At 31.4% G+C, this 24,337-nt stretch overlaps 2 protein-coding genes across 2 annotated transcripts; both read right to left on the bottom strand.

Annotated features, from left to right (window-relative positions):
• Window positions 1-13,597: 13,597 nt before the first annotated feature.
• LOC133198256 (transient receptor potential cation channel subfamily M member 3-like) lies at window positions 13,598-17,235 on the bottom strand. Its single transcript, XM_061334376.1, has 3 exons — window positions 17,109-17,235; window positions 15,384-15,656; window positions 13,598-13,777 (listed from the first exon to the last, which is right to left on the bottom strand). Exons 1-3 carry the CDS (start codon window positions 17,202-17,204, stop codon window positions 13,598-13,600), a joined length of 549 nt encoding a protein of 182 aa, XP_061190360.1. The 5' UTR covers window positions 17,205-17,235.
• Window positions 17,236-18,301: 1,066 nt separating this feature from the next.
• Window positions 18,302-23,468, bottom strand: LOC133198255 (uncharacterized). Its single transcript, XM_061334375.1, has 7 exons — window positions 23,420-23,468; window positions 22,121-22,263; window positions 21,780-21,867; window positions 21,186-21,295; window positions 19,823-19,926; window positions 18,782-19,064; window positions 18,302-18,448 (listed from the first exon to the last, which is right to left on the bottom strand). Exons 2-7 carry the CDS (start codon window positions 22,256-22,258, stop codon window positions 18,302-18,304), a joined length of 870 nt encoding a protein of 289 aa, XP_061190359.1. The 5' UTR covers window positions 22,259-22,263; window positions 23,420-23,468.
• Between the last annotated feature and the right edge of the window lie 869 nt (window positions 23,469-24,337).

Here is a 24,337-nt window from a genome sequence, read left to right as displayed (position 1 = left end):
GGGGTGTGAAAAAAAGTTGTAGATATTTTGATTTTTGCTAATTAATGAAAATATATTTATAATCATATTCTGGATTGAGATCAAAATAAGCAATATGCTTAATATTTTTTCTATTGTTTGTAGGCTATTTGTAATTGTATTATTTTTGTAAAGCGGTATGCACCTGAAAGTATTGTAATACCAATTTTTCATATGCCTTCTGTATTACTGCAGACCAGTTAAACCTGATCTTTTTGCACCTAAAAAAAAAGATTAGATATTGATTTAAACTAGTGTTGTTTTAAAAATATCATTATCATGACAATACTCTTATGTAAATAAACGCTCAAGGATAGTCTTAATAGTTTTAGTCAGATGATAAAGAACAATCCTACGTCAAGGAGTCTAAAATATGAACCCCGATCTTTTTGCACTTGAAGATAAGAAAAGAACTGCGAACGATAGTATTGTTCCCCCGCCTACCTCCAAGTCAATTTTCAAAAGTTAAGATATTCGAATGATTTTGAATATTTATATTGATATTTATATGGATTTTCATAAAACATTACTTCTTTGGGAAAACAACGAGAGATAACTCTAAAATTTTGGTAGAAGTCGTGTTTTTCACTATAGAAATCAACGGAAAACGGAAAATATTTTTAAAACGTCTCCCCCCCCCCCCCGTGAAACAAAAATTCCTTTTTACGGGTAATATGGACTGTCATTTCACAAATTCATACCAAAGCTTTTTGTGTTTCACGGGGGGGGGGGGGACATATGTTTATATACAAAAAACGACAAAAATGCTTATTTTTTCAGCAATTTCCAAGTGCTTTACAACTGAAACATTATATTTTACTAATATATATGCTTAATTTTATATGCATAAAACATAAGAAAAAGATTTAAGAAACATTTATTCATATCCAAGACTATTTCAGAATATGGTGATGTTTTATAGCCCGATTTCAGTGGAAAATATCGTCTACCCCCCTGATTTCAAGAGCTGGAATTAGGGATATTTTACTATTTGGCACTGGAATTAAAATAATTAATCAATTACCATTGAACTGATCTTTGTATTAAACAAAGATTTTATGGCCAAATCGTCATCAATATTGAATTAAATGGTTGTAAAATGTAGGCGGGAGTCGGGAGTTACCGTGCGTAGTTCTTTACCATGAACAAAGTATGATTTTACATTCCAGTGAAATAGTAACATGAGTATTCATGGTAGTGCCTTTAATTTTTTTTCAGGTATATTATTGCTATATATCTTATTTTGTATATCTAATATCAAAACATGGGTTACATTTCATTGTTTCAGCTTACTGAGGTTATAAATAAATAAAAAAAAATCAACTTATTTTTCAAGAGATTTTTTTTTGAGAGGAGGGGGTGTACGCCATGACTATTTTAATAAAACATGTTTTTTAAAATAAATTCCTTAAATCAAATTCAATTTTTTATTCTTTATCTGATACCTGAAAAAATAGTTGTGAATAACAAGCTTCTTTAAATTTATGAAATATTTCACAATGACTATAAAAATAAAATTAGAGATACTGTGAACAGGGAGCTTTAGAAAATGTTAACCCCCCCCCCCCCCTGCGCTCCAAAATGAGTATAATTGCAAAGTCTGTGCGATGAGGAAGACCCAAAATATAAAGCAGGAATTGCATGAAGACACCATGTAGTGAAGATTCTGTGAAAGTCTCTTTAAATTTTATTCAGTTTTATGAGAGGAGTATCGAATAAGGGATTGGTATCCCCAATATTATAGAGAGAATGGCAGTCTCCATGTTTTGTAATGGGAAAGCTCAGATATATGTCCGATCAAAACATCTACTTTTATTTAGTGGTATTGGAGGAGTTGTGAGCAAGAGATAGGTACCTCTTACATTAAAGAAAGAATGGCAACGTCCATGATTTGCTATAAGAAAGTTCAAATATGTATCAGATCAGAAAGTGAAATAGGAGGCCACAATGACACTACGTAGTGAAGATTCTGTAAAAGTCTTATTTTTTTAATCAGTGGTATAGGAGGAATCGGATGGTGGATACAGCTAAGACGGACAAACGTGCAGAGAGATGGACAGACGGACACCCCTATCACTACACACCCCTCCGTTTCTAGCAGGGGGTATCTCAAGCAAATTTGGATGCAGTTTATGTTTGAAATCCTTTCAGCAAAAAATACCTTTCAAGAAAACTCCTTTAGAAAGCAACTTAGTTTCTATCATTCGGTTGTATACATGCTTAAGCAAACCTGTCTTGCTAATTGATAATATTGTCACATCGTAGGATATGTTCATCCATATTCAACATAAATGAATACTGCATTTTTATTACATTTTCAACAATGAAATTCTATAATTTATTTATTAATTAAAAATGATATTTTGTCACAATGTAAAAAAAAAAATATCAAAGTGATACTTTGTCACACAGTCTGAAAGAATATCTGACGTGCGGCAAAACTCTTGATATTCCTTCCCTTCACGAAGAGTGTTGTAAAAATTACTTCATGATCTGCTAGAAGATAAAGAGAGTAAATAAACCAGAGATAAAACTGCCAAGGATTCCCCAGATATGTTTACATTACATGTATATGTTTTCAACCTCACAATCGCTGAGCTCTGACTTCTCAACCGCTTTATTATAACGTCATAGCCGATGACACTGTGTTATGAAAAGAAAGAGAAAGGGAAACCAAAGAAAATGTAATAAACAGCTGCAGAAAATTCAATATGTTATGTAGTTGTATGTGTAATTCATTTCACTCGTGATACAGGATTTTTGATATTTTCACTCGCGCTTCGCACGCATGAATGAATTGGCTGTGCAAATGCACGAGCTTAGCTTTTTTATCATTTATTTAAATGAATTAATTCAAATTCAAAGAGATTTATTCAATATATTTACAGTTAAGTATGCAATATCATCACCAGTTAAGTATGCAATATCATCACCAGCCCTTGAACTGTTCAACATCACTTCATTCCAAGGACCCCCACCAAGTATTATGATTTCTTATTGAGGTTTTTATTGAGGCTTATTCTCAAAAAATTATATATTAATAATCAAAATTTTCTGTGTAGAAAGACACATCTCACCCTAGCTGCCATTACCCCTCATAAGCATTGCCGTTGAGTGGATGACCAGACACCATTTTTGTTTACGATTGCGTGATCGATATTGAACGCTCGCATTCAGAATGTTTCGGGACGTATTCGTATACATTGGCAGATTATTATTATAGACTATTTATTAGCTATTTAATAAATATAGGTTTTGTAAGCAGCGCTAGTTAGTAAAACTTGAGTTCCTTTTTTCATTTTCAAGAGACATGAGGTGGCTCTTGAAAATTAAAACGAATAAGGAAAAAGAGTTTGATTTTCAAAAAAAGGCTACTAACAGTTAGGATGTAGGTCTCTAGTAATTCAATATACCTAGATGATCTGTCGAATGAAATACTGTTAATCTATTTTTATTCGCTGGAACTTTATTTTTGCCTAATTACACGAGAAGGTATGCTCGCCAAAATTTCATTCTTGCGTGTACTTTTATTAGTATAGATTATATACAAGGAAACCGAATTGAAAATTTTGTCTCGCTAAAAGAATTAATGCATATTTAGCGAAAATAAGATGTAAAAATTTGATAATGTACAGTAGACTGGAGAAAAGTTCGAAGATTATAAAAATGAATGTAGATGTAAACAGACATAAACTTTACCTACATTTTATATCCCATTGTTTGTGTTTTGTATGAGTTATGAGTTTTTTATTCCCGAGCCTTGGCAACGAAGTGAATAAAAATGATATTCAAACACAAACCAAGGGAGATTCTTTATAGACAGATGATGCTCACTCCTTCATGGGACCTGATCCCACCTCTGATGTCTTAGAGGTCCGTGTTTGCTCTGCTCCTATTTAGTAATGTTTAATGGACATTTGAACTCGAATACTGTTCGTTAACTCCACATATTTCATTTATATCTATATATTTTTTAAATTGCTATCGCATTTTTTACATTGTTTATATATGAGTCTTTTTGTCTTCAATACTTTCAGGCAAAAACCGTCGTTGCTTCACAACTTGATAACGACATTATGTAATATCTACTGTATAAAGTAGTAAACATGTGATAAACATTTTTCTTTATGCACATCACAGGAAACGTATGTTGTTAAAGAGTGTATTGATAAATGTCTCAAAGATTGTCATCTTTTTAATTATTTAACCATCGGGACGGCAAATTATACATAGCTTAAGAGTATATAGAAGAAAAAAAAATTCTTAGATCATCATCTGTTTTAGTGATTTCATTCAGACAACGCCTTTTAACTGTTACGTGTGCATTCTCAGTCTAAAATGAAAAATATTAGTCACCACTATATGACCCTGACATTATACAAAGACACAGAACTGATGGAGGTTGGTGTTAAATGAACACTACAAATCATGAGACTGTAGACAGGAAGTATGACGCGAAACAAAGTGTCACAAAATGAAATGGTATGTATTAATCTCTGGTGGACATGTTTTTGGATTTTGATTGGTTAAATATGTTTTTAAAATAACACCGGAAGAAGTTTCATTTATGCAAAATAAAACGTAAACAAATATTTTATTTATTTATTGCAATATTTAAAAACTGGAATTGGAAGAATAAATTTCCAATTTTTGGGTGACGTTGTTAACAAATAAAACCTATCTACCTGACGTATTTCATACTAATTATCAGGCTTTTGTTTTTACATTAAGTTTGACTGCGGAATGTTCGTTTTACCTGATCAATACATAGGGCTCACGACAGGTTTGACCCCTCAACAGGAAATGCTTTCTCCTCCTAGGCACCTGATCCCACCTCTGGAATTTCCAGGGGTTCGGGTTTTATGCCCTGTTTACAGATTTGTATTGCTTGTAATTTTTATTTCAAATCGATAATTGTTTGTTATCTTCACCTTTTTCTTTTCTGTTCTTCGTGTTTGTACCAATTAAAAACTAAAATGAATAAATAAACAAATAAGTATTAAATAAAAATAAAATATTTAGGGAAATGAAATATGCATCATTTACAGCAAAATTAAGTTGAAAATTTATATCAATGCATTATATCATATCTTAGTCTCATTTGCTTTGAAGATATTTAAAAAAAATATTGCAGGTTGTTCATAATTGAAAAAAAAAAACTTGCTGTGGCATTCAACGCGACATTTTGATATATCGACCACGTATTATCAATTTACAATAGTTACTTCCATTCATATGTCGACTCTATATATCCCAGTGAGCTTGAAATAAGAGATACCACAGAGTCTGACACATCTGTTTCATGTTTGGATATTTAACAGAAAAAGACATTAATGGGAAGCTAACAAGAAAAAGCCTTATGATAAATGTGATGACTTCAATTTTCAATCGTCAACTTTCCTTACTGATGTAGCAATATACGAGGGTTGATCCAAAAAGTCGTAGATAGGGAAAGCAATTTAGTTTCTCTTTGCTAAATCAAATTTCTTTTCTAGTCATAGTAAAAGGCACCATATTATGATTATGACAAATTGAAGTCGACAAAAATAGGAACCAACTGTTTCAAAGCCCCGGCATATTAATCAAAATGATCGTTGCAGGTTTTTAGGAGAGACCTTAAAAACCGAGGCCCCGTGTCACAGAAGGCGTAAATAGGCTTAAGAATGGCACTGAGTGCCAAATAAATGTCCAAATTTAAAGCGCTTCTCTGTTATCAAACTGCTGTATCATTCGAGTGACATAATCTTGTAAGGGACGTACAACAACAATAATCAATCAGTCATCTATCATATGAAAAAGTTTATTGAAAAAAACATAACTTCTAGATATATTTACATTGCGTAGGTGTTATATAATAATTGACAATATATACTATAAAACACAATCGTCAAAATAATATCTTGAAAATCACATGAAAATAAACCTTTTGTAAGATGAAAACAGATGTCTTTAACACATAAAAAATCATTAGTTCTTTTATCACAACCAAAATTTTTTTTTAAACTATGAAGCTGTCATTCAATACATGTACATAAAAATCTATATATTTTAAAGAAAATATTTTTATAAGAAATCTAGTAAGTCTTCACTTCTTGACCTTTCTTGCTTTCACATAGGCGCTGTGGGAAAAAAATTTTCTTTAGCATTGGTGTCATTAAATTTTATTCATACTTTTTTTTCAAAGAAAATAATTCTAAAAATATAAGAAAAGAAACCGTTCATATTGAGTTTTCTATATCTAAAGTCATATATGGCGTATTTTCGATAAGTTCAGACTAACTAAAATCAAAAAGATCTTTCTATTTGTTTTATTACATTATATAAAGATAGAACTTTCCTGTAAATTACACAATTTAAATCAATCGCGTTTCATAGATATCAGAGATTTAAAACAATAACCGATTTATTTACCGACTCCGCATTTAAATATCAGACAGTTTAAAGTCAATTTAACTAGAGAAACGTGGGGATATTCAAGGTCAAAATCGGTGAAAATTTTAATTTGAACGTAAATAAAAAATATAATGTTGATCTACACTTAATCTCGTATTTTTATTTTTTAGCTCAGATACACCATATATAGCTTTAATTTCATAAGAACGCTACATTATTAAGGAAAATCAGCTTTATTTTAGGAATAAAGCACTAACAAGGTATCTATAAAGGATTTTTCTTCATTTTGAGGCAATGATTCTTTGATTTTGACTTCAAATATTGAACGTATTCATTTTTCCATCAATGATTTAAAAAGGACGGGATACTGATTTGAAAAGGCCACTAATATCTCAAATATATAGATCTTAAAATTGTGTAATGTTTATTTTGTTTTCATGAGATCAACTCCAAAATATGTTTAGAAATTTGCTTAATTATACTTAATGAAGAGATTTGTAGAACTTTTATTCACAATTTAAGCCTACCTACAGATTTGTGATATAAGAATCTCCCATATCGTGTGATTGGATTTTTATCCCCTAGTAGTGTTTGTTTTATTTCCTTTTATTTTCACAGTTTTAAGGTAGGTTTATAGCCATTTGTTTAACTAATAACATTTTGTGTGCTATATATCATGTCGTATAGTTTTGTTTTAGATGTACAGTGATTCGTAACGACGAGTAATGGTTATAATTAGAAGGTAGACTAAAGATACCTTTTACCGTAATGATATATCTAGTGAAAAAAGCGGTAGTCATCAATTAAAAAGGAGCTGGCGATGTGACATTTGAAAACACCTAACTGGAAAATTGATTTTGAAGTATAGTATAAATATAATATTCTATCAATAAAATAAATGTTAATTTGATATAAGTAAACGATGTTTATGGAAAAAATAATACATTAAGGAGTAAAAATGATGCTGAAAACCGAGGGGGGGGGGGGGAAAAAAAAAAAAAAACAAAACGTCGGTTTGATTTATTTCTATCAATAAATAACAATTTTACAAACCTTGACTTCATTCAGCTCCTGTATGATTTTACTGATCTACCAAAGAACAAAAATTATATTCAAATTGACATCAGTAAGGAAATATCCTATGTCAAATACACATGTATAAGATTGTTTGTAATGGTTGTTGAATCAAATATAAATTCTTTTACATTTCCTCAGCTGAGTGAAATATAACTGAGAATGATTGTATTTGGTCGTGGAATAACGATACAAAGAATCATAGGTCATTTGCAGGAGCCATTTCATGTCTTTAGAGAATAGGAAGAATTTATCATTAGCAGTACTGCTCTTTTCTGTAATCGTAAAATGTTTTCGAAAGCAATTGCATTTATAATAGTTTATATCTAATAAATAAATAGAGAGAAATCCTTTGCATTTAGACATTGATAATGTAAATCATCCTTCTGGTGTTATTGGTTAATTCAGTCATAACTGCATCAGATAAAGTCATGAAAAAACTGTTGTTGTTATTTTTTTAATCGCAGACATTTTAACCGATGTTCATAGTTTGAGTGTATTCCATAGTAAATATCTTTAATAATCAATATTACAGAAACATGAGTTTATCCGATGAATTTATTATTTGTGGAATACTATTTACAATTTATACATGTAAAAATATTATCATTGGCATGAAAATATAGGAAACAGGTACTTTTATGAGGCTGGTGGAAAAAAAAATCACTGGATCATTTTTTTTATTGTTGTTCTCAGAACACGTTAAAGGATGATTTGCTTTTAAATTTCAAATTTTCGAAGAGTCCCATGAATTATTTTATATCTTCCATGTAACCTTAATATTTTCAATATGTAATCATGTTTGTCCTACCAAGACAAATCTTCCATTTTTATGCCAGGAATATAAGTACCAACGTACATGTACCAATAGTTTTTGCTCAAAGGACGAAAATTTGTCCCAAGGAAAATATAAAATTTACAGTAATACAAATTGCCTTACCTTTTTGTCAACCTCTTCTCCTGGAGACTTTTGAAAAGAAAAACACTTCGTATAAATCAAAATACATCTTTGATTCATCTAGAAAATGCATCAAACTATTTTGGGGTAGGAGATGGACACTTTTCAATGACAATTTCCTCTCCCGATAAACTTGTTGTAATTTCGCCACATTTACTAATATAATTTATAACATCTACAGACAACAGTAATTGTGTTTTGTAAAACTTTTTGTTTGCGTTTTTTGTCCAATACATATATGTATTGGATACCAGTATATATACCAGTTATATGCCAGTGAGATATCCCCCTTTGAAATTTTCCCTAACCGAAAAAGCTGATCGACAGGGACCACGTGTGTCCAAGTGCTATACAGTGACAATGTGTTTACTGTTGAGTTATAACTGGAAATCATTTCTACCATGATACATATTTCAATAAAAGCTAACTAGGATACAATTCTCTCGACACTAGCACATTCCTGTAACGATAGCAGTATTTCAGGTAAATGTTATTACCACAGAATTAGAAGCATTTTCTCGGCATGCATGCATGTATATCTAAAAAACTAAATTTATTGTACACGAATGCATAATATATGCAAATACCGTGTATCATGCATATCGGTCTAACAGTACATACGATGCAATGGAAAAGATACATTGGGTAGCCCTTTTCTGTTTATTATTCTGATATTAATGTGCATAAAAACATGCACATGCCATTTTTACTTTCTCTACAATGCAGCAAAAATATTCAAAATTTATTTACTTCCAAGTACTCTGCAGTTCTAGTTTGGGAATGATTTTTACATTTAAAACATGTATTTTCTCAGTTCATTGTATGTCCCAAAACTATGCTATCGGAGATGTATACATGTCGACAGCCAGGAAAAACACTCAAGTGTAACAAATGCATCGGGGTTTATATAGCGGGTACAGGTTCCTAAATAAATATGGCGGAATCAAAGAAATATGGCGGAAAGGGGCGTACAGGAATGAAATAAGTCGTACAAGGATGAAAAATAATGCCTATTTAAGAGTTCATGTCAGCTTTAAGATTATTCACAATCCTGGGGCCAGGTATTCTAATATATACCTTGCTGTACATTTTATCAGCATCTTTTTCTTCTGTCATGTTTTGTTCTGACATGATCTTTTGCTTAAAGAATAGAAAAAGAATGTTTTTGTACAGAGTGAAACTTAGAACAAAATAAATAAAAATGTGTTTCTGTTATTGATAAAACTACGCATGTGAGTTAAGGCTAGGTATAGGCGTTTCTATGCAAATTAGCTAATAAAAAAGCAAAAGAGGCATATTTATTATTCAGAGAAAGTTTTGATTTATTTTCTTATGCATATTTAGTACCCACGATATGTTATAGCCAGTACACATTATGACGTCATATTATGACGTCACTGATCTAATCTACTGAGGTAATAAATCACATCAACAAAACAGCTTCGGCGCAAGGGATTACCTTATTTAATTTTACATAAACGTTGTATAATGCTAAGAAGAATATTCTATAGATTAATAAAACTGCTGCACAAATCCTTTGCATTTTCTCATTTGATCGGAATTTGAGGAAACTTATACCGGACTGTACATTTTTACCATTATTCAACCTAAAACTTTACTAATAGAAATTATACAACTGAGTTGTTGATATTTGTGCAGCAATATCAGCAAACTTTGGAATATATTGTTTCTTAACACACCTTGTTTCAGTTAAATAAAATAGAGCATGCCCTTGCGCCGAAGCATTTTTGTTGATGTCCATTATAATCTTGTGTAGTAAAGTACAATGACGTCATAATATGACGTCATAATATGTACTGGCTATCTCATGTCGTGGGTACCAAGTATGTATTAGAAAATAAGTTTTAACTTTCTCTGTATAATAGATATAGTCCTTAGGCATTTTAATTAGTTTATTTGCATAGAAATGCCTATACCTAGCCTTAACTCACCTGCGTAACTGCATTGTTCATGCATGTAAATACGTAGGATGCATAAATGTTATTTTTCTAATTGTATACTAAATCAAGCCTTTATTGATGAACATGTATTTTTGTAATATATCAGATAGCTATGACAGTATTTCATTCTGTTTCAGTATAAAACATTTTATTTTTCATACCTCTATTGAGTAGTCTTCGAAAACGTTACTTTCTCTTTCTCTGGAATGAATTGAAACGATTTTATGAGAAACGTTTGATTCCCTGCAACTGCAACAAATTCTTTAAAGTTTTAAGGTATTCAATGTATAACGACCATATTTTGTACCTAATAAATGAATGGTCAGATGTATTTAATCATGGTAGCATTTTGAAGGTGTTATCATATAAAAATACTCCAAAGGAAGTTAGAAAATTTTAATTATTGTCCAATTAATTGCATATGGAATTTTACATTGAATTCTATGGGAAGCGCATGTGTTATTAAGATATTGTAAATAGTAATTTGAACTTTGAACACATCTCTTGGTGAAAATATGCATGAACTCTCTCTCTCTCTTTATTAAAATACATGTACGAAATAAAATGAATCATTTACAACAGTTATTTTGACAAAATTAAAATTTTCTTCATTTCATCAAGGGCAGATATCTATACAAAAACATTTAAGGTGCAAAATGGCCGGCCTTCTTATATGTTATCAGTCATGTGAATTTGGTTAATTTCACTTTCACCGTTATCTAGCAATCCATATTTAACTAGTTTAAAATGATTCAAAATTGTTCAATATCCCTTCGTTATACATTGAATACTTTAAATATTGACTTTTTTTTTACTTTTGAATTAATTTTACATTTGTTCTGTTTTCTTGTACTTTCATGTGTTAATTTTTTCCATTGTAAAAGCATGTTTGTAGAAATGCATAGATATTTCAATAGCTATTGATGAACAAAATACCCTTGCATTTCTAGCATTCCGTTCTTTTCGGCCATTTCCTCGGGCGTTTCTTGCTCGGGATCGACATCAAAATTATCATCGAACACGAGAACTACATGTACAAATAAAGTAAAATGTTGGAAAGTTAAACTCTTGATTGAAAATCAATGGTTAAAAAAACACCAAGCAAAAAATAAAAAAAAAAAATAAATAAATAATTACTAAAAAAAAAAATAATAAATAAAATAAAAAAAAATAATGATAAAAAAATAAAAAGCAAACAAACAATAAGAACCAAAAAATAAAATAAAAGTTTAAAAAAAAAAGTCAAAATTTAAGAGGGCTGGGGGGTTGTGGCCATTTTCAGACTATATTGATCTCCTTTAGAAGAAGAGCTCCATATAAAGATATACAAAAATGATCAAATTTTAAAATTAAAATGTATGAAATTTTTCTTTGCCACATGATAGTTGACAGCTTAAGATATCATATCTAAAAATTTAAGTTATATTTGATGGTTAATTTGTTGACCCCCCAGCCTCCTTAATCAGTAATCATTCTGAATTTAGTAAGTCAAATATATTACTTACACTTTAGTTAAATGACATACAAATAAGAAAAAAATGTACATTTAATTAGTAATTCCTAAGAATTTATGATTGGAAGTAAATGTAGTACAATGTACATGATAAGCCACGGATTCATTTTGAAAGACATGTTCAAAATACAGGATTTAGAATGTTTTTTTTTTTTTTTTGCTGATTGCTGAAACAAACATCTGCAATAATAATAATAAAAGGGTTTTAACCTGTTCTAATGTTATACACGTGTTTTGCTTGAAATGCATCAATTTTGATGAATGGAGAGCAAGTAAAATAATTTCAGTTTCAAACACACAATTGTATACCTTTTATAAATCGTGCTTGTTCCTCACGTTGTTTACCATAAATCTTAGTGACCAGATATATCAGAAAATGAAAAACAAGTGCCCCTAAGCAACATATCTTGAAATGAACAGGAAATATTGTTCTGATTGTGTACTCTTCAAGAAAATTTGACTGTAATTGTGACCAGTATATTCGGGATTTGTCGTGTACAGAATCTGCCGTTTTCCTGAAAATATAAGTAAATGATTGTTTATATATTCTGGTGTGTATATGAAAACAAATCAAACAGAAGTTTCCACAATGACATTTTAACTTGAAGATTAATAAGTAGCTACATACGTGTAAATTGCTATTAGCATGTTCAATAGCATCAAAATAGCTATTAGACAGTATATGGCCCTCAGATAAGGAGACAATAGAGCTCCTAGATAGGATGGACACCTTTGTTGTACCCCCTGCGAATATAATGTGGCGTTGTCTGTGCAGTCATTACCTAAAAATAAACATGCCTGATTCACACTGTTATTCCGCTGACTGTCGACGAATATTGATGCATTGAAATACATTATTGTATAGAATAACAAACAACTACAGATCTCTAAAAAAATTAAACAATGCACATTGTGAAAAGGGTAAAAAATAAAACAAATCAAAGGACAGAGCAAAGGGAATGCCTAGGATAAGTAAGCATACCCATTCGACCAGTAACGTTTTGGACCTTCTGTATTGGTCAGATAAACGAAGTGATCGGTAGACTATTATGTATGAAAGTAATGGCCTATCAATTAATGTATGGGAGAAGCCAGTCAACACTCGACCTTAGTCGAATTAAATAGAACGAACTGAGAGCAGAATAGACAAGAACTTCTGAAAGCATCAAGGATAGGATCGGATTCTAAGGAGCAACGGTCCACTGTCGACTGATCACGCCTGCCATGAGCCCTTTGTCTTGATCGGGTAAACGGGGAAATTCATAGACTATTCAGTATGAAAATAATGGCCTAACCATTTGTATGAAAAACGCCAGTCAACACTTCACCAAACGTAAGGTTGTCATTGCATTAAAGGTCATTGTATTGATCATACAATTTGAAAACCGTTGACTTAAAGGGAGATTATTTATCTTCCTGTACCATCAACGTGTTTGGCAATAGCTTACCTAAGTTTAAAAACAATTTGTTCTTGCTTTGGGAATCATCTCAGAGACATAAAGACCATATGCAAGTGATAAGATATATTGCAAATAAAAATAAATAAATTTGACAAAGGAAAATTAAAAGTCATCATGTTTATTATGGAAGTAGTTATTAGTTTGTTATCAGCCTCTTTCTTTAGTAAAAAATCTTAAGAACATGTAAGAAAAATACGTTTTAACAACTATCCTTTTGATGTTAAAGCATACCAGCATCTTCCTGGAAGTCACCGTAAAGGGTCCAATAACCATTTCGGAAAATATTTTCTATTTCCGTCCATGTGAACTCTGTGTTTGGATACAGGAGGGCATAATCCACCACATTGTAGCACATCATTATAACAATCATTATAGCCATGAAGGCAGATGTTATCTTTATCTGATAGAAAAATGTAGAAAAAAAACCAAATGAAAGAACATAAAAAATATTGATTTATGAAGATTTAATTCTGTGATTGGTAGACAGACATTATAAAAAGTTTGAAATTTAATCATTTCGTGGTTTGAGATGAATTTTTGGGTATTTTTGTAACAAGAAGACTGCAACAAATAATCACCAAGAAAAATTATTGGTTTCAAAGTAATGAAGAATTCCAAAATGAGTAAAACACATTCTGAAAACAGGTATTTAATTGAAAAATTCCTGTGTAGAGAGCAGTACTCGAAAGCTTCTATCATCATAACTTACTTCTAATTAGCATATGAATAAGGTTGTTTAATCTAATACAGTGCTATGCCCAATTATTCACCTTTGTCTAATGACTAGTGCATCAAGTACATATTAGTTATCCCCCTTTGCTTCATATTTATGCATGCGCGCTGTCTGCATCTTCCTTTTGAAGCTTCCATAATAACGTAAGATTAGTGTATGTTAAACCCATTCTATCCTACCACTATATCTAATTGCTAGTTTTGCCCCGAACTAAGAATTTTTACTTTCAGAGATTTGTGTCTACCATTCCTTCAAGATATATTAAGATATATCATTGGAATTCATGAACTAAAGAAATAACATTCTTATACGGTTGTGTGGCATTGTGACATTTTGAAATTGCTTATGAGCGGAACGGAAAAAAATTATGATGAAATATAACAATTTTCATGTCCTTAACCTCTGAAGGTCCTAGTGGCAAGGTCATAAGTTGCTTGAACACTGCACCTCCTGGAAGCTAGCTTTCTTTAATATCATTGTGAACTTCGAGCAGTGAATATGGAAAAATCTGTAATTGGTTAGTCGGGAAATTTTTTTTAAAAAAATGTGCAAATTTCCATAACATTTCATTCGCAATTTAAAAATAGACCTCTGAATGTTGCTACGTTATAACTTTTTCAAATATTAATCTCAGCTGATTTGGAAGTACATGTAATTTATTAAAGTTCTCCGGATTGGGCTCAATGGGGGCTATTGGACAGTATTAAGTATACATTGCTGTTTAAACACCAAGTATATACCAGCTTGTCTTTATTTTTTATTTAATTATTTTTTCCTTTTGAAATTGACATAATATATATAATGCCGCATACACATATTATTTCAACCCCCTTTTTTTTAAGTTTTCTTGTGTATTTTTATAGAGTTTACTTTAAGAAAAAGGGTCATGAAATTGTGTATTTTGATACGATTAATCAGTTCATCGGTCGGAACATCTTGCGGTAAACCGATTAGGAATTCTGTATTCGATTTCCATCTCTACTTATGAGATAAATCGTATTTGCAAATTATAAGCCCAAATGTACAATCCAATTAATATACACATTCATACCTATATCGCATTGAATTACATAACATTGCGCTAATCAAAACATCGAAAAATCAAATCTGATTTGTCATTTACTAAGTATACACAAAAGTGCATGAAAGTTGATTATGAAAGTTTATCCTACTAAATATTGAGTTATTTTAACATCCTTTATATTCATTACATTTTATTTAACAATGCACACAGATGAAATTTCTGCTATAAGTGATATAAATCAATACGTACTTTTTTCTGAATTATAACAAGCTGAGAACCGAGGAACTCTGACGTCCAAAACATGTTTAGAACCCGTATGTTGAGCATGATATATGAGACCAGAAACATAATCTTTGCAAACCCTTGCAGAAAATCATCCTCAAACAATAACTTTACAATAAATCCAAGAAACGATGTTAATATTATCAATAAGTCGAGGCGATTCCACATGTCCTGGCCGTATTCCGTTAAGAAACTTTTTTCTCTCTTTCTTTTACTGTCACGGTAAACAGCTATACATATCTGAAAATACGTATTGTTACATTTAGTACTCTCTGGAATGAGCCTGCAAATTAATGATTGCGATAAAAATGACAAATTTTTAACAGATTTATCAGGTGATAGTTCATTTTGACATATCTATGTAGTTTTTTTTTAATTTACTTTGCAAAGTGATTATCCCTTCGGGCTAATGAATTCAAAGGTATTATCACATGTCCACGGTGTTTTGTACAGTAAACCGGAAAGCTCATTCGGTCATTATTTCTCTCAACAAACAATAATTTTCATTGATAAAATATTTTCATGACTTTTTAGTTTGATTTTTATTAAGGTTCATTGATACTCTGATAAGAGAGATAACACTTAAAGGTGCTTAGACACAGATTTGAACTTAATATTTTCTCAAATTTTCTGTATAATATCACGACGTATATATTGCAATAGCATTTCACACGAAAATATACTTAAAAACTTATTTTAACTAGAAATTATTGGAACTACGAATTCCGGAACGAGTTTGATTAACACATCTTTGCACTTACACAAATTTTAACCTTTTCCTTAATATTCAAGAAAAGAAGCGATTTTGTTATGTATTAATGAAAAAAATTACATCTATAAGCCAGATAAATCAGAGTAGAAATGTTCGAAAGCAAAACCAACTCACCAGTTTTGTCAGTCCGTGCTCTGTGATGTGTACAGAGTTTAACAATTTGAACACACCCGTGAAACGTAAACTGTTTTTGTAAACAGGGCACGAGCTCCGTTATTGTTAATGTTTACGATTCACCGGGCGTGTTCAATTGTTAAACACTGTACAGACCACTGAGCACGGACCTACAATACTGTGAGTGGGTTTTGCTTTAAAACATTTCTAATCTGAATTTTCTGGGCTATAGTTTTGATATATTTCATAACTACACAACAAAATTGCCACTTTTCTTAAGTATTAAGAATAAAATTAAAATATGTGAAAGCGCAAGGATGTGTCAATCCAACGCGTCCAGAAATTCGAAGTTTTAATAAGATTTTTATTATATTTTAGTATGAAATGCTATAGCAACATATAAGTCATGAAATTATACAGAAAATTTGAGAAAATATTAACTTCAAATCTGTGTCCAAGCACCTTTAATGTCATAAATGTCTATAATTCCTTTATAATTTTTTCAAGCTTAAATGTCATTTTTGTCCAATTTTGCCCCGCAAGCTATTATGCTATGTTGTAATTGTTTTTATTTAACTAATAAAATATATTCAGCATAGCTTGTATGCTATACTTTTTTCTATTTATATAATACATTTCTTTTTGAAAATAATAAGAGATTAAGCAACATTTTAAATGAGTTAACAGAGGGTTATGAATTTGAAGTTCAAATATGTGATACGTTTTATATCTTGCTCTTCTTTAGTTCTTTGGTCTTATATTTCAAATTTACATAAACAATACAGCGTAAATAAAACTATACATACCTGCTGAAATTCATCCACAAACTTATTAACAATCCAAAACAGCACAGCAAATTCGGATTGAGATACACCATTTTCCTTGTAGTCAAACAAAAGCATATAAGCAAATGCTGCTAGAAATGACAATAGTCCAACCTAAATAAAAAAAAAATATTTATATTAATAAGTTAAAAAAAAACAACATTATTTTAAAGTATATTTTAATTTTTCTGATAAAAAAAGTTCGTACCGTGTTAACCCATAGTTTCAAAATCGGCGTATGATATTTTTTGTAAATCCTGAAATTAAATATATAAAACAATAATTGCACATATAATCATCATTTATAACAGCTGTTTTTAATATAAGCAGAGATGTACTCATGAAAACTGTTTATATTTTATTTTACATTGAATTAAAACATATATTTCAACAACGATCGGGATACAATTATGTTTATTACGTTATCAAATCCTAGCATTGTTACAACATACACATTGTCAGATCAGTTACAAATAGGAGTTGGAATATCTGTTTTCAAAACACATCAAGTCATATTAACTATAGTGATGTCAACACAATTGTTTTATAGGGAGGATTATTTGTTTTTCTTGATACATGAAGTCAATATCATTTTTCAGAATCTTAAATAGAATCACAAGCCAATCCTTGTTATATAGTTGATCAAGTTTGAGCCAACCAGATTGCTAGAATTAAAAGAATAAATAATAGCATATAATAAACGATTGCCTTTTACAAAAATTGTTATAGCCTCATGTTTGAGAGCCCGATTTGTAACTTTTCAAATAAAGGAGTTTCCCTAAACTACCTTTATTATATGTGAAATTCATTGGTCCATGGAATATGACCTTAAAAATCTTAGGTCTCGTGTCAAAGTAGGTATTGATATGATAAGAAAATATTAAAATGCATGTGTCGAATATGTGAGATTTAAATTGAAAGTTAAATATAAAAAAATAGATTAAGTAGTTCATATGTACCATGAGGGCTTATCCAAAGTAAAGAGCATGAAGGGCATGATAAAAACATGCATGATGCACAAGAACAGTCTGAGAATCTGTAAAAAGAAAAGAAAATTAATGAATTAACTCTGAAATCAAGCGTTAAAAATTTTATTTTGCAATTTTCAAGAAATTCTTTTTTCTCTAAAAATGATTTTAAATGTTTGTCCCCCATATTAGCATACTGTGAAATCATTAGTTATCGTGGAGATTTAAATGTTTGGTTGTGAGGAGACACACGAGTTCATGTCCACCAGGAAACATACATGACAAATCAACACTTCTACAACCAAGAAATCTATTCCCAAAGAATAAATATTCTTCCCTGCACCTCATTATCCACTATAAGTACAGAAAAAAAAAATCATTTTAGCACAAATGACCTATCATTGAGTCAAATGCTGACTGACGTTTTTCATACTAATTGTTATGCCATTATTTATACACAGAAATGTAAACGGATTTTTCTGGGTTTTTTTTCGATCATAAAAAGGAGCACACGGCAGGGAATGCTCACTCCTCCATAACACCTGATCCCACCTCTAAATATTGAGGTCCGTGTTTGCTCTGCTCCAAATTTGTATCGTTTCATTAGACTTTCGAGAATGAATACTGTTCGTTATCTTCATATTTCATTAGTAGAGAATCATTCTTCTAAGAAATGCTAGTACATACTGTGTCTATTTTCCTTCTTGTCTGATATTCCTCCCCATACCAGAGCTCTTTAATGATAGTTTTCAGCTTGGGATTTTCCAGAAAACATTCATTCTTTGTTTTATATGCAACATCCAAATAACCATGATTCAGTAGTAGTCTCCCAGCCTTGTTAGACACCTCATCCTCTTTGATGAAGAAATGTTTTATATTGTTTATCCACCCGGTGGGACTTTTTAGCCTTTCCAGTTCGTCCTTCTCTTGGATGTAATTCATGATGCTAAAAGCGTGTTGACTGAATTTTCTGAAAGAATGACTCTGGTTTTTAATGAGACTTTTAAATGAATAATACCTTTCCAATATTCCACTACGTCCCAAACTTGGACTTGAAACTGCACCAAGTGGACATTAATTAGACGATTTTGGTATGGAATAATTTTTCATTTTAATCATGCAGCAAAAGCTTACTTGGTGTCAATAGAAAACTGCAAGAAAGTGATTTATGAATATGGAAGTTTTTTCTTCAAAGTACCAACCGAAGGCCCAAATTTTACACAAAGAGGGAAGACTTTTCACATTTTTGGTGAACATCTAACGGCTCAATATATTCTTGTTAACATTGTTCCTGCTAGTTGTTTACATGGAAAAAAAAGAAATTCAGATTCGAGGAAAAAAAATTCCGTTGTCTAATTGTCTAATGGACTACATCTTGCAACCAATGTCAGTAAATATGTAATTTATTATGAAATACCTGCTTATTGAACATTTGCAAAAACTTACTCTGTTAAATTTCCAAATATATAGAGAAAGCTTTTTGTTTGTTATTTACCCATACAACCAATCAATATACTTAAAAAAATATTAACAATTCTAATTAATTTCTGTAGCTTTGCCCCCATCCTTCATACTGTAGGATTGATTCGGAGATTTCAATATTTTTGCTCTGCTTCATCCATAAACACATAAAACCGAAATTTGTAGATAGTTTAGCCATTTGAAGAAAGCTGCAAATGTTTAGAAGTTACAAAAATTGAAACAATAATAAAGTACTTTATCGCATACATTGCCAAATCTTCAAAATCCTTTTTTTCAGTCTCCGAAGTTCTCCATTCCTCTGTGTGATTGGTTAATATCTTACATCCAATCAAAATTGATCTTACACCAACCTGTTTATCAATAAATTATTTATAATAGTAAATATGGTTATAATGTACATGTGATAGATGATAAGTAATTATCATTAATTGATAAAATAGTTAAGTGGTGAGACCAGGTATAGGGTTGTGCATTGTTGTGTTTCTTTTTTGAGTGTCTAAATGATAAACTGCACTAGTATGATGATGTTTAGATTACTGATGCCTTGCTTAACACCTTTGAGAGATAGTTGCAGGTCTTTTAGATGAGACCTTAAAAACCGAGACCCCGTGTCACAACAGGCGTTGGTACAATAAAGAACCCCCACTGCTCAATGGTCCTGAGTGCCGGGTAAGAGTCTAAATTTAAAGCTCTTCACTGGTATATGGTGATGTCATTATATGAGTGAAAAATTTTCGAAAGGGACTTCGTAAACAACATACAATCAATCAAACTGGACTTTGGTTTTCAATAACAAAATTCATAATAAATCTAAAATTAACAAAAAATACAGTTTTATCAAGTTAAGATTTCAAAATCCCGGAACTCCATTGTTATTACAATTCCAAGGTATAGAAATTAATTCAATATCTATATGTTCGCTTCGTGATCGAAAGGTCGTGTGTTTAAATCACTGCCGCGACTGATGGAAGTCGATAAAAAATAGGTAGCAACTGTTTCTTCGCCAAACGCTCGGCACTTTGAAGTGAAAGTAGCGTGTCCTTCGGATGAGACCTTAAAAACCGAGGCCCCGTGTCACGGTTGGCGTTGGCAAGGTAAAGAACCCTCACTGCCCAATGGCCCTGAGTGCCGAGTAAAGGTCTATATTTGAAACCCTTCACCTGTATATGGTGCCGTCTCTGTATGAGTAAAAAATTCTCAAAGGGAACGTTAACCAAAACTTTACGTAGCACAACCCCTGACATATACTGTGTGAAATTTGAAGACCACTACATTTGTGCTTTTTACCTAGTTTGACTATTCCATTTTGTTGATAAACAATCAAATAGATGGACTGCTTCCTGACTTTAAATAATTTCCTGACGTGAAATTATACATAGAATATATAGATATGGGTTGTGACCATTGTTGAAATGAAAAAAAAAGATGTGAAGGTATTGTACGGTATATTTTCTATTACCTGAAATGTGCTTTTCCTAACATGGACTCACAGAACAGAAATTAGAGTTATAAGTATAAAAGATCAAATGTCTGTTTAATTATGCTAGGAAATGATTAATCTTTCCGTATAATTCTTTTTTTTAAACCGAACCTGAAACAAAATACTTACACATCCCTTTTCTATAAGTTGTGCACCTCCAGCTAACTTTTTCTTTTTTAAAAGGGCAAAGAACACCAGATCAACCCCCGCGCAATCTTTTTTGAGTATCAATTGAGCATCTACAAAAAAGTAATTGGACAGATTCCACTGGAAAGTATCAACGGTGAAACTCGTTTAAAGAGAACATATATATATATTTTTTAAGGTAAAAAACATAGATTAAACATTTTACCACACAATACTAGGGAATTAAAAAAAATTATCGTGACACAGCGATAATTCAAGCTAGCGCTTCACTCCTAATGTCTGTGTTTTTTGAAAAATCTACAAACAATAGATTTGTAAACAGGGCATAAAAGACTGTCCCCGGACATTCTAGAGATGGAATCAGGTGCCTAGGAAGAGTAAGTTTCCCCTATTGACCATCACATTCGCCTTTATACCTAAGTATTGATCAGGTAGACGGAAAAGTCCATAGTAAAATTAAGTGTAAAAACAAAAACCTATGTTGCTATGAATCATGTCAGCCAAATTACTGAATGTGTTTATGATTTTCATTATCTACTTTTTTGTTATTTTTATAGTTTATGTATCTAATACTACCCTCTGTTTGTTTGGGTGGACGGTATGCTGATTTTGTTGTTGCCTTTATATCTTCCCAAAGACCGGATTTGAATTCATCCTTCATATTCTGTTCCACAGAAAGAAATAAGTAATGAAATATTCAGATGCTATATCATTGTAGAATAAAATATATCAAGCACGATTACACTATAAAACTTCTTAGCATCTAGAAATTAACATGAATTATAAACATATACATAATCATAAATTAATCAATATCAAACATCAGTTTCCAAGTTAGCAGAACCATATTCGGTCTACTGAGATTTAAAAAAAAAATACACAAATACAAATATATAGTGATTTGAAAAAAGGCCTACCTTTTCATAAATATATTCTATTGATTTCTGAGCGAATATATCATCCAGAGTCTTGAGCGTACTGATATATTCCCCTGGAAACATCCACTGACCCTCCTTTAATAACTGACAGGATAAGCATCTAACATAGAGCAGCATCTCTCCTCTCTGTAGATAAGTGTTATTTTTCAAAAGAAAAGGTAAATGTTTTAGGGAATTGGAAATATCTACGACACAAACTAAATGGTAATACATTATAATACGTTATAATTATTGTTTGTTTGCTGTTTATTGTTTTCTGAATCAGTCTATTCATAGTAATTTCGAAGAAATGTTTTCTTTGATTCGTTTGGAGATCGTCTTTCAACAATCTGTCGGAATTCCCATGGGTAATATTTGCGTCCCGTCATTAGCAGATCTATTTGTGTATTCATATGAAGCAGAATATCGTCAAAAACTTCTAATGAAAGAAAAAGTCTCTTGCTGTGGCCTTCAGTTCATCATTTAGAGATATTGACGACGTTTTATCAATTCACAATGTTTATTTTCATTCCTACGTTTCTTGAATATATCCCTTTGAGCCCAAAATAAAAGATACCAGAGAATCTGACACATCTTTTGCTAATTTGGATATTTTACTAGAAAAAGACGTTATTGGTAATATAACACCAAACCTTTATTATATTCGTGATGGCTTCAACTTTTCTATCGTCAACTTCTCTTATTTATGTAGCAATATACCCTTATCACCGCATATGGAGTTTGTCTCCAAGTTGATTCGATACGCAAGAGCATGCTCTACGTACGAACAATTTCTAAAACGAGACAATCTATTGACTAATAAGTTGATGAAACTTGAATATTAACAGTCTCTTTTAATGTCAACATTTCGTAAATTCAACGGTCGATACAAAGACCTTGTCTACAAATACAATTTATCATAAAGTCAAATGTTGACTGACGTTTTTCATACAAACTGTTAGGCCATCATTTTCACACTGAATTGTCTACGGATTTTCCCGTTCAACCCGATCATGACAAGGAACACGCAGCGGGTGTGACCGGTCGGCATGGGATGCTTACTCCTCCATGGCATCTGTCCCACCTCTGATGTTTTTTTAGAAGTCCGTGTTTGCCCTGCTCCAGATTTGTATTGTTTCAGATGACTTTTGAGATTGAATACCGTTCGTTATCTTCATATTTCACGTTCATATTGCAAATTATATATTAGCATAAAAATATATTGAATTATTACCATGATTAGAAGTTTAATACAGATATACATGGTGAAAAAACATATCTTAGTATATCAGAAATTACTTGCCGGAACAGTTTGTGATCTTCTACGTAGGCACTTTAATTTGTGAATCACAACTGTTAGAAAAAAGGTGAAAGATCAAAACAATGAATGAACGTAATCAGAATTAAAATAAACAGTTCGTTCATTACTAAATAAATAATGTTACGTTCAGCTTTAGAAATTCTGTATAATTGTAATTCATCTCACAACATACTCCTCCATGGCACCTGATCCCACCTCTGATGTCTCAGAGGTCCGTGTTTGTCTACTCCTATTTTGTAATGTTTAATGCACTTTTTAGCTCGAATACTGATCGTTATCTCCACATATTTCAAAGAAGTTCAAATAAATTTAGAGTTTCGTGTTCGTGTATTTCATCGTAAAATATTGACGTTCTGAATTTTGTGTGCATGTGTTTTATCCCCAACAAGTATTGATTTCTTTGTACTTGTCTACCATTGTCCCACCAACAAGTATTAGATTCTTTGTACATGTATACTGAAAGGAACATGAAAGGCAGGGTAACACAATATGGAAAAAGTCTTAAACTGCATGGCCGAAATTTACGAAACTTGGTCAAAGGAGTATCTTGCTAAATATGCACGCAAATCGATGTTCAGAATTACTCAACCGTGAAATGTATGACGTCAGGTAGGGAAAATGGTAAAAAGCCAAAAACACGTGCATATTGATGATGGCAGGTTTGTCAACACATCTTGTAATACCACTTGATGCACTGAACTGAAGATATAAACATCTTTTTTCTATATTTAAAGACAATTTAAATATTTTATAATCACAGTATGGCTGACAGAAGTTCCATGGGGATTGACTATTGCATTGCCTAAGTAAAGAAAAAGGAAAGAACAGGTTTCTGTGCTGTTTGTTGTGAATTTTTAACTATAGAACGTCTAATTCGTCGTCAGAGAGGGACTTGA

The sequence above is a fragment of the Saccostrea echinata genome, unplaced genomic scaffold (assembly GCF_033153115.1).
Source record: "Saccostrea echinata isolate AGI-Se365-2 ecotype Australia unplaced genomic scaffold, CSIRO_AGI_Sech_v1 ptg000033l, whole genome shotgun sequence".
Lineage (NCBI taxonomy): Eukaryota > Metazoa > Mollusca > Bivalvia > Ostreida > Ostreidae > Saccostrea > Saccostrea echinata.
This window is presented reverse-complemented; position numbering and strand designations above follow the sequence as displayed.

Bases quoted from the DNA above. Each gene is read 5' to 3' on its own strand.
- LOC133198255 (XM_061334375.1), bottom strand. From the start codon at position 22,258: ATGCTGCTCTATGTTAGATGCTTATCCTGTCAGTTATTAAAGGAGGGT. The intron at 19,927-21,185 runs GTAAGTATTTTG...ATTGATAAACAG, and splicing joins AACTTATAGAAAAGGGATGT to GTTGGTGTAAGATCAATTTT. The intron at 18,449-18,781 runs GTATGTACTAGC...CTGTACTTATAG, and splicing joins CAAGAAGGAAAATAGACACA to TGGATAATGAGGTGCAGGGA.
- LOC133198256 (XM_061334376.1), bottom strand. From the start codon at position 17,204: ATGCTTTTGTTTGACTACAAGGAAAATGGTGTATCTCAATCCGAATTT. The intron at 15,657-17,108 runs GTATGTATAGTT...ACGTATTTTCAG, and splicing joins TTGTGGATGAATTTCAGCAG to ATATGTATAGCTGTTTACCG. The intron at 13,778-15,383 runs GTACGTATTGAT...TTTTTCTATCAG, and splicing joins TTGTTATAATTCAGAAAAAA to ATAAAGATAACATCTGCCTT.